Raw genomic sequence first — 11990 nt, 5'->3', positions numbered from 1 at the left:
TGCCGAACCGCGGAACCGGCCCGAAACCGCCGGTTCATGCCGAAAACCGGTGGTTTTGAACCGCCGGATTTTTAAACCGGAACCGCCGGGACCCTTGGCGGGCCGGTTCCGGTTCATGCCTATCTTGAACTGTGAACCGCCGGTTCATGAACCAGAACCGGCGGTTCCGAACCGTTGTGCATGCCTAGTCATAGATAACCCTCTATGTGGGTGTTCGGTTTGCAAGATTGTATCTCGGGATTAAATATGTAATATGTTTGGTTCAAGAGATTCAATCCCACAACTCAATCCTAGATGGATAATCATGATATAATTAGTCATAGCTAACCCCCTATGACTAAAATAATTTAACAACTCAATCATAAATTATATTTTGGTATTATTTTATCTTGGAAACCGAACACCACATATGATAAAAATAATCTCACCCTATTATAGATTGTCTCTTGGTACTATTTTATCTAGAAAACCGAACATCACCTTTATTTGCTAATTTGTCTTAGACTCATCTTTAATAATAGACAACGAATTGTATTAAAAATTATACACATCGAAAATCATGCATCGTTTAACCACATGTGCTTGAATTTGTGTATTGAGAGGTTTTATAGGAAAACAATATAAAACCAAAGCATGCACACTAATTTAAATTAAGATTATTTACATAGAAAATAAAACTACAGATTTGATCTAGTTTATAAATACGAGCGGTGGAGATGGAAATCGATAGGACTAAATCTGCGGGTGATGACGACGACGACGACGCGGTCACGATTGGCGAGGCTTTGGAAGCGACAGCCCTCTCCTCGGGAAACAAGGTGATTGACAAGAGTGACGTTGCCGCGATACAAGCGGCAGAGGATCGCGCGACCGGGCTCGGCCACCTTGTGCCTGGTGGCATCGGCGCAGAAGCCGAATCTGCGGCCGCACACAACATGAAGGCCACGAGGGATGATGAGAAGACCACGCTTGCCGACGTTTTGACCGTAAATAATTATTTTGAAATTTGAAAATGTCATGGATTTGTTGTTTATATTTATGTGTGATTGATTTTGTAGGATGCTAGTGAGAAATTGGTGGCCGATAAGGCGGTGACGAGGGAAGATGCGCAGAGGGTGATGTATGCGGAGCTGAGGAACAATGTTGATCAACCCACGAACCCGGGTGGTGTAGCTGCTAACGTCGCGGCCGCGGCCATGCTTAATCAAAAGTGACTCAGTGTTAGTTTGTTTATTTGAAAATGAATTGAAATTTAAAGATACTGCATCACGGTGAAATCAAGCTACTTTACCACTAGGTCAATTCACACACACGACAAACATGTTTTTTATATGTAAAGTAGTCGTTGGTTAAACGCTCTAAATACCTTCTTCTGTGTGTACTGTGTAGGAGTTGTACCCCCTACAATCATACTAGGATTGTTTAGGATCGCATTCTCGATGAGTGTATTAATTTGATGTTCTTGGTGACAAATTTGTTCTTCCCATATAGTGGTGGTATATGAATTATCCGAGTTTAAGTCAGCTGAAAGCAGTGGCGTATCCAGGATTTTCGATATGGGGGTGCAAAAAAATTACGACTTAAAATTTCACAATGTGACTAATCAATTTTGTTCTCTTTGTTATGTTTTCTTAATTGTTCTAATATTTAAAATGAAATACTCCCTTCGTTTCACCATAGTTGGGGCGAAACTTTTCGGCACGGAGTTTAAGAAAAAGATGTTGAGTGTGTTGAATAAATAGATAAAATAAGTAAGAGAGAGAAAAATGTGGAGAGAATAAAGTAGAAAGTGAATAAAGTAGAGAGAAAAAAGTAAGAGTAAAGTAAGAAAGAGAAAATAATTACTATATACGGAAATGACTCAACTATGAAGAAACTAACTGAAATGGAAAAATGACTCAGCTATGAAGAAACAGAGGGAGTATGTCTTTATTTTTTACCAAAAAAACTTCATTTCAAATAAATAAAAAAGTATTTTATAGTGTCACGTAGAGAGTCATTATGCATATAAAATACAAGTATCCATGTTTTATTACTTAGCAATATTAATTATATTAATATATATAATATACTAAGGAGGTTAATTTTATAAATATTACTTTATGATACTTATTTCAAATTAGTAATTAAACCTGAGTTGTTTGTAAAATATTTTACTCTATATTAGTCATATAAGTATCTATTAAAAGTAATTAATGAAAATTAAATATGAAAGAATATAAAATTAAATTAAAAAAGAATAAGTTAGTGGTTAAACTAATAAATGTTTGTTAAAAATGAAACAAATAATGAAACTTAAACATGAATTGTGAAGGAGATATGGATTAGAAATAAAATTAAATTGATAAAAAGGTCATATGGATTAAAACAAAGTTAATGAATTGTGAAGGAGATATGGATTAAAAACAAAATTAAATTGATAAAAAGGTCATATGGATTAAAACAACAGTATGGAAGACAAGCGCATTTTCCACTGGGACAGAAATAGATTTTGTTAAAGTAGTACTACATATAGTATTAAAGCATAAAGTTTTGGGGGTACAGTTGTACCCCCTGTTCCCATGTGCATACGCCACTGGCTGAAAGTAATGATAGTAAAGATTTGTCGTTCAAAGATATATATTCTACTTGTTCCCATGTGCATACGCCACTGGCTGAAAGTAATGATAGTAAAGATTTGTCGTTCAAAGATATATATTCTCAAGTAGAATGAGCAAACTCAGAATTTTGTGTTATACCTTGAAAGGAATTTTATGAGCTATTTATAAAACTATACTCATACATGTTATCTAGTGTATCAAAATAGAAATACCAAGAAGAGACACTTGCACGTGAATGAGATGATAAAGACATATGCATGTTAGTCAGTGACGGATCCAGAAATCTTAATTCGAGATCGAATACAGTAAGTAAGTAAATAAATAAATAAATAAATAAATAAAATATGTAGATAATAAATGTGATAAAAATATATACTTAAGTAGCACTATCTATGATTGTGCGTGGTAGAGGATATCCATATCTCAAAAAATACCTTTCCATTAATTATAAAAGTTTACAAGAATCCAACATTAAAAAGAAAGAAATATTCAAGATTTATATTTCAAGATCAACTACTGTGTAAGTCTACATAATCAAGATTCATTAATGAAATACTTACTATAATTTAAATTTTTAAAATATATGATATAGCAATTTATGTTAATTAACTTTTAAATTTATTATTAGCAATCAATCGTGGAACACACGATTCAATTTATAATTAAATATATCAAAAATCAAAGACAATAATATAGAACAATTTAAATAATCCAAAGAATAAAGGTTCTGTAATAAAATTATACAAATAAATTAAACACATACTACTATTAATAGATAAATATGATAAAACAATAAAGTTAAATAATTTTAATAGTTTAGTACTTGAAAATTTGTTTTAATTGATACAGTGGCCGACCCAATAGTAAGAATACAATATATACTTTAACTTTACTATTGAGTTTAGGAATGGTAGTGTCCTATTTTCAAATAGGGAAACTAATAAAATGTACTCCCTTCGTTCTATAATAGGAGTCATATTTAGTATAGACATAGATTTTAATAAATATAAAGAATAGTAGATTGAAAAAGTTAGTGGAATATAGTCTCTATCTTTTTATATTGGTTTTATAATACAATGTGAGTGAAATGCGTTAGTGAAATGTGAGATGTACTAACCGTTTATGCTAAAAATGAAATGTAACTTTTATTGTGTGATGAATCGAAATGACAAAGTATGCTCTTATTGTGACGAATGAATTAGAATTTACATGGGCAACTGGCCCAAGAGCCAATTTTTTTTTATTTTTAATAATCTAAATCCCAACCCCCGAGTAGATATATTTCCTCACTTTTTTTCGTTTATTTAACTTTTACAAGCATAGCATAGCATAACATGAGAGTTAAAACTCAAGATTGTTCATCTTCTCGTAGCAATAGACGGCCAACGTCTTCTCCTTGCAAGGTTGCAACATAGAAACAGTGGAGTGGAGTGGAGTGGAGTGGGGTCGAATTGGAGCCATCATGATGGTCGACGGCCGACTCTAGTGGTATTGCATGTGATAGGAATCCAATGCAATCAAATGTGCATGTGATAGTAATCCAATACAATCAAATACTTTGTGAGATAAGTGTTTTGCAACAAACTTATATTACATGACCTAATTATTAAAATTATTATTACATTAATAAAAACACATCAAACTAAGCCGCATGAGCGAAAGTTGCAAGTTAATTATCACTCCGTTCTTCTATAGTTGAGTCGTATTCCTTTTTTTAGTTGTCCCGCTATAACTGAGTCATTTTTTTGGCAAAAAGCAACATATTTCTTCTCTCTTACATTACTCTCTTTTACTTTATTATCTCTTCATCTTTTTACCTTTTTCCTTTCCAACTTTATTTTCCATTCACTTAACTCACTTTTAACACAATTTCTTAAATCTCATACCGAAAAGAAACATCTCTACCACAGAGGAACGGAGAGAGTATTACATAACTAAAGCCAAACAAAACTAACTCCAAACTAAGTTGCATAAGCTAAAATTACAAAGCAAATATTATATTTGTTTTCCAAATACAATTTTCGTTAGTGTTCGTCTCAGATTCATCAACAAGAATTAAGTGATCTCTCTCCAATAGCTTAATCAACATTTTTGCATCTTTTTTACGCTCCAACTCCATTCGAGTCTTCACTAGCTCAATCTCGCTATCTTTGGTTAACCTCAACGCGCGAATTTCTGCAGCAAAAACGTTATTAGCATAATCAGATTGTGTTGCCTTTACTTTCCTTTTTCTTTTTGCCTTGTCTCAAGCCATAGACCATGAAGTAGTTGGATTTCCCGATAAGGGAGTTTTTGGATTTAAAGGGATAGAAAAATCTTCAGATTCAGAAGTCGTTGTCATTTTTTAGTTGTTGCCATTTTGTGATCATCAACCTTGTAGCATGAAGAACATGTGTATTATCATGAATGCTCTATTTGGGATGTTTGCGCATAACTTTATTAAAAACTATCAAATCTTGAAATTTATTGTCGCATGCTCTCTAGATGCTATTCTTTCTCAACACCATGATTGCTCATTACACTCATCTTTCGTATGTTTGTTTCCTTGCAAGTTTGCATTTACTTTAAATTGTTTCCATTGACATTTTCAAAGATTCCATGTTTCTTATGTGGATCTGAATTGTATTTTCTGGAAAATTCGGAAATTTAAGGAGCCAGGATTTTTGGATGAGTGTTGCTATTTTTGAGGATTCTGATAATTTTGAAACCAAATATTATAGTATATAATTTGGTTCATTTGGATCCGTAAATTTTTATGATGCAAAGTATGTGAAAATAACAATGGAAAAAACATTGAAGGGAGAAAAAAAGTACTCCATTCGTCTCACCGAATATGACTCACTTTCCTTTTTAGTTTGTTCATCCAAGATGACTCATTACTAAAAATAGAAACATCTTTATCTCTACTTTATTCATCTCTCTTACTTTATTCTCTCTACTTAACATATAAAATAAAACTTCATAAATTCTCGTGTCACCCAAGGAATGAGCCATCTTCCTTAGAACGAAGGGGGTACTAACTTGGATTTGAAATGGTAAGACATTACTAAGGATAAATATAGTAAAAAAATACAAAAAAATATATAATAGATAAATAAATATATTATGAAATAAAAAGCTCATAAAATAATACTCCCTCCGTCCCACAATAATTGTCACGACCGCCCTTTAGGGTTATTAAATGTGGCGATCGTGACCTAACAGGACTTAAATGCAATCAAAGAAAAGGGATCAGGGTTTTATAAAAGGGGTTTGACTAAGGTAATTAATGAACAATAATCAAAAGGAAAAGGGTCAGGGTGACGTTTTGACAGATAGACCAAATAGAGAAAACAATCATCATCATTGATATTCAAAATAACAAGGGTTCGACGTACTCAAAAACATATCATGCCTTTAGATTCTAAACAGAAAATCAAAATAGTTTCAAGATCAACCAAAAAAATAAGTAAAGCAGGTTTCAGCGGGAACATCCAAGAGAAGAGTGAAGTCGTATGTGAAGACACGACGACACTCGGAGTTTCAAGACAATACTATCAATTATTTTAATTTGCTCAACACCGCCAACCGCTCGTCGCCGCTCAACCTGCACATAAGGAAAACACATGCAGGGCTGAGTACTATAAAAATACTCAGTGGACTTATGCCGAAAACATTTTCATAAAGATCATTATTTATCATGCCATACGTAAGTAACCATCGGGGTTTAGCTTTAGAAAGGCCCGAGGCACTCAAAATCATTTCCCATTGTAAAAGTCGACTGATCAGTCATTTTCCCATAGACGTTAGCTATATCTGCTCATACATGACTTGGAATGTGGCCACAAACCAAGCCACTAGACCGGCCAGCCCGTACGCTAGCACACAGTCTACCATAGGTGTACACTAATCCAAGTAGGGTTTGCGGCCCTACGAGGACCCGAATTCGATTTAAATCATAGTGGCAAAAGCCACATCAGATAGGCACGTTAAAATCAAAACACGACATGATAAACATAGTTGCATTTCCATCGATAAAGTATTTAGGATATTGTCCTTATTCAAAAGAAAGTCCACCTCGACTGTTTAAATCACAAGTATTTTCTTCCCCTTGGTATCATGTTTCGCTTGCGATGATTCACCTTTAACATTTAGATAATACATAAATCAACACACTTTTTAAGTAAACAAATAAGATACATGCATCCTATGTCTCCAATTATTTTCCTCAATCAAGACTACCAATTTTCCACGATTAAAGGCTAAGGTATTTTAATTAATTCCGGCTTCCCAAAGAAAAAGTTAGCACGGGCCCAACCAATTAAAACAGCCCAAAAATTTAAATGGAGCCCATACTTTAATAAATCAACCTATGTCAATTAATGAAGCCCAATTCTATTTAAAAAAAACAAAAGGCTCATACTCCCACCATCTCCTTCGTCCCTCACTCCTTCTCTCTCCCTATCTCTATTTTTCTCTCTCATCGACAATTTGAAGAAATTCTCACTCCCGTCGACCCCAGCGTCCGCCGCCTCTCCATCTCCGCCATCTTCGACTTCAATTCTCCGCCCGCGCCGTCGCGTTGACTGTCGTTCGCTGCCGTCGTCCAGCCTCCTCCGCATCAGTAGCTCCGACGCCGCAGCACAGAGCCGTCTGCTACTGCTCGACGGAGTTAACGGCGCTGCTGTCGCCCCCGGGAGCCGCCGCTCCGTCGGTGGTCGTGCAGCCCCAAAACATGGTCGCAGCCCCCAACTTTAAGCGGGACAGTCCCGATTCACCTCCGAACAGCCCCGAAACCAAATCGAACAGCCCCGCACAACCCCGAAACAGCCCCGACGTAAGTTGTTAATTTGATTTCATGAATTAAAGTCTGACTCTTGAATTCAAGTTGCTTCGATTTATGTGATTTAAAGATTGATTTCAGATCGTGGTTATTGTTTTGATTGAGTGAAAAAACATGTTATGCAGTTCATGGATTTATGAATTGAATTGGGGAAGAAGATTATACCTTCAAAAGGACAAATTGGCTTTGAAACAAAAGCTTGCAGTTTCTGGCTTCTCTCTTTCTATTGCTCTCTCCGCAGTTTTGTGAAGAGGTGAGTGGCTGCGAATTTATGTGAGGGAAAGAGATTAGGGTAGGAGGATTATATAGTTGTGTATTGAGAGTCATTTTTGGTGATTGATTTCACTTTGATTGTGGTCTAAAATTAGGAAAGATTTGCAAGAATGGGTGAAGAGAGGAATAATTGTTGAGTCGTGGGATGGGAGAAATTTTGGTGTTTGATCACTCAATTAATTTGGGATTAATTGCTTTGACTGAAATTTAAAATTTGAAAAGAAGTTTCCTTGCAGAAAGGAGAATTCAACGTGAAGGGTGAGGAGAGGGGTTCTGATGGTGGGAAGAAGGAATTCAGAGTCTTGGGCTCAAAATGAATTGGGATTGGGCTAGGGATATTATTTGAATAAGTATTAGTTTGGGCTCGAGACCCTGTTAAAATTTTATTTAAATAGTGTAGCCCACAATTTATTCTTTATTAGATTGGGCTTGTATCAATTATTTAATTCATCAGATGTGTTGGAATTTAGTCTATTAATTAATCCTCAAGGAATGGATTTAATTACATTCACATTGTGATCTTACCATCACCAAATTCGAGCTTGTAAAATAAACCATCAATTATTGGAGATTGTTAGGATTGGTATACTGAAAAGCATATTTCGAGCATGTTGCACGTATAGAATTGCTTGTATACAATAAACTCTACAATCCACTTTTAACCCAAGGCGAGAAGAATTAATTTTATCTCATTGGTGTTTGCTTATGCATTTATAATATGTTTCTCAAACATTTAAATGTATAAGAAGCAAATAAGTCTAATTCTTCTGCATAGTAGACTGGTCGTGAACGACGTTCACAGAAGGTGACGCAGTCAGTCCTTTGTAGAAGAGAAATAGAATTTCACAACCTAGATAGGCTTTGGCTACCTATCGTGAAAGGTTGCAGTGTCAGTCCGCATGTTTCCTTACTTTAGGAAATAAACGACACTGGTGTGGTATAGCACTGAAGGATCTAACAGTTGAGATAAGTCTTTCTTGCTATTTATTGAAAGACGAGGTTTCGGTAATTGTTATTTCTTAATCATTGTTGACATAACATTGAGCATACGATATTGATTATGCACTACTTTGATTTATCAAATGGTGCGGATTTTTCGCAATCCAAGAATCCTGATATCTTGGGTAGTGGTGATCTATGTCTAGAGGTGCTAGTATTGTTATTGCAATGAATCGTGTGCTGGGTGAGTCCAGTTTGATAATATCCTCAAGAGGTGTTCGAAAAAGGTTTTATTATTCAGAAACCCGACCGGTTGGAATTTATTCCAGAATAATAAATAAAGATTTTGAACTAGACAACTCTTGGAAAAAGATATTAATTAATTAAAGTCAAATAGCAGACTTAAATTAATTAATGAATATTTATATCTTAAACACGGGAAATAATAAATTAAAGAGGTAAAGCTCGGATTACTAGTAATTTGGGATTGAACGGGCAGTCAATATTATTATACTATAGTTGATGATAATAATATTCTATTGGACTTTTATTAAATTGGGGCTCAATTTAATTAGTAAAAGTCCAACAGGTTTGGCCCAAGTCCAACCTCCATGGATCCCTAATCTGGCCCATAATAACTCTATATAAAAGGAGATTAGAAAGAAGATTAAGAGTGAATTAACACATTAATTTTCGTTCTCCCCTCTGAGAGTGGACGAAAAATCAGTTTTTGAGAAAACTGATATTCTGTCTTCTTTCTAATCAAGCCCTTTTCGATTCTGATAAGCTTTGCCCACCCAAAGGTCAGATTCTGAGTTCGGGATACAGATTGGAAGATTCGTGGTTGAGTACGAAGATCTTCATGTGGAGAAGGCGCAAGCAATCGTCGATTCTTTGGAGAATTAGATCGGTAATTCTAAACCGTAGGAAATTCATGAACTAGGTTTTAATTCCTTTTACATGAATTGTGTGCGTTCTTGTATGCAATTGATTGTTTAACATGTAGATAATTAATCTCATAATCGGTCAAATAGATCTGTAGATCTGATTTATTTGTTTTTGCATGACTTCCGCTGTGCAATGGGCACCAAACCCCAACATGCATACCTGTAGCCTTGCCCTTTTTAGGACAGTCTGTCTTCTAATGCCCCTTCTCTCCACACTTGAAACACTTTCCACTAGGCTTTGAGTTAGCCTTCCTCTTCTTCTTTCCCTTAGCATTCTTGGAAACAACCTGGTTCGACACTTTCTTCTTTCATGCGCTAGGCCTAGGGCCAGAGGAATGATGTGTCGAGCTAACCATGGCTGCCTTAGCTTGGACCATGAGGTCCTCTGCCGACTGAAGTTCAGTCTCCTATTCAGTCAAGGTGTAATTCCATTTGTTCATCTCGAAGTTGAGCTTGAACTACTGATGGGTGGCGATACTATTAGAAACAAACTTCATAACAGTTGCAGACCAATCGATGGAGACCATATACAAACTTAGTTCGTAATTATCGCTTTGATATTTTGGTTATGATTTTTCATTAAATATCCTAAGCCTTAATGCAGTAAAAAGGCTTAATTAAATTCTGTTGGCATTTAATTTCTGGATAATTAAAACCTTATTATCTTTTATCATCTTACTTAAGGAAGTTTAAACTTAATTGGCAAGAATTTAATTCTTATTCATGTCTTCTATAAGATGTATCTAAAATAAAATGAATTATTTAAATCTTGGAAGAACATGAAAAATTAAATTCAAATTAATTCCTTGTTCAAGATTAGAAAGAGAAATAATTAAATTATTTAATGTAGTCCTATATATCTATCCTAATTAGGATTCTACACATATAATATTTAGGAAAATATTTAATTATTCGTGTCCATATCCATCTAGGAATAAAAAGAATATATTTCTTTTAATTAAGGAATTAAGTAATCATTAAAATACTTCATTCATCATTATCTCATTGTTCGAGGTTTACACGAATCAACGACGATGAAAATCCGACGAGTTGATCGCCGAAATCCTGTCGAGCCTGACCGCACGCATGTCTCGGCCAGGCGTGCGCGTTCGGCATAGCCACTCTCAGCCATACGTCGTAGCCTCCAGCTCGAAAACTCGACACCACGGGTGTCTGGAAGGCCTCGAGAGGGGCGCGAATTCGGACCAAGTTATATTGAAAATAACTAAATCGATTATATCAGTTAGCAAATGTCGTTGCCACTTGATCGATTCAAACTCGCTCTCGCTCGTTTCATACCAGTGTAATTTGTAAACTCCCAATTTTGCACTACTTTAACAGTAAAGCGGCAAGTTCGGGGTCATCCCACAGAGAAGTTGGTGTGTCGAGAGTGTGTGTAGTGAATAGGGTTGGCTGCTGCCACGCTTTAACTTGGGAGTTTTAACTACTGTTTTTACTCTAGGCAGAATTAAACTTGCTAACTTGATCAAGGTAAATTTAACTACTGGGTCAAGTGAATTGCATGTGAAAACATAACTGTAAATGCGAGGATGAAAACGTAATAACTTTGATTAAACTAAACTGAGAGCAGTACAACGTGAAATCGAAACTAAGCTAATACTTCAGAAAATAAGAAAGCAAGTAAAACCGAGAAGAATCTCGGCGGGTAATTTAGGAATATGCCGACAGATAATAAGTATTCTGCAGCGCTTCTTTAATTCCCCTTTCTAACTACGCATTACTTTATCTAAGCTAAGCTATTCTAGAGAACTGGACTAAGCTAGAGAACTAAACTAAGCTAAACTAGACGGAAAGTCAAAGATCGGATTCATTTCTTGTGATGGCACACCCTCTATTTATAAGCTCGATTCAGCCTCCAGCTGGATAACGATCTTGACAGGGAATATTCACTCATGCTGAGAATGAGCGACTCATTGATTGCTACGTGCCTTTCTTCTAGAATGACGACGCTTTTGAGTAACAGATTCATGACAAAGCTCTGTCCATGCGTCTCATAAGCTAGCACGTGTCCCCTTCTAGAACGTCGTCCTTGATAACAAAATGGTGCGCCATATCCAGCTCATTTCCTCACGTGTTCTTCTTCTAGAAGCCAGCGGTCCCCGCCTAACTGCTTGATCACTCCCCCTTGATCAACTCCCCCGATTCTTGGCCTTTTATCGCCTTGTGTACTTGCTTGATCAGTTCGGCCTTGCTGCCTTGGTCAAGCGGCATTCCTGCACATTTAACACTTGTTTTGCGCGATAAACCGATGAAGCAGCGTACATTTGACCCTTAAACCGATGCATGAAATGTGCCTTATCAAACTGCTCACACTTAGAACATACCTCTCCTCAAGTATAAGTAAACAGAAAATAAAAAGATAATGCAAATTTCAGGCATGGTTTACTT

The 11990-nt window shown here is 35.8% G+C and overlaps 1 protein-coding gene across 1 annotated transcript; it reads left to right on the top strand.

Annotated features, from left to right (window-relative positions):
* Positions 1 to 716: 716 nt before the first annotated feature.
* Positions 717 to 1450, top strand: LOC121745881 (late embryogenesis abundant protein D-34-like). The gene is made up of 2 exons (XM_042139823.1): positions 717 to 986; positions 1059 to 1450. The coding sequence occupies exons 1-2, from the start codon at positions 717 to 719 to the stop codon at positions 1212 to 1214; spliced, it is 426 nt and encodes a 141-aa protein (XP_041995757.1). The 3' UTR covers positions 1215 to 1450.
* The last annotated feature ends 10540 nt before the right edge of the window (positions 1451 to 11990 follow it).

This window comes from Salvia splendens, chromosome 8 (genome assembly GCF_004379255.2).
Source record: "Salvia splendens isolate huo1 chromosome 8, SspV2, whole genome shotgun sequence".
In the NCBI taxonomy this organism is placed as follows: Eukaryota; Viridiplantae; Streptophyta; class Magnoliopsida; order Lamiales; family Lamiaceae; genus Salvia; species Salvia splendens.
The sequence above is the reverse complement of the archived record's forward strand: the minus strand, read 5'-3'. Positions and strand labels throughout refer to the sequence as shown.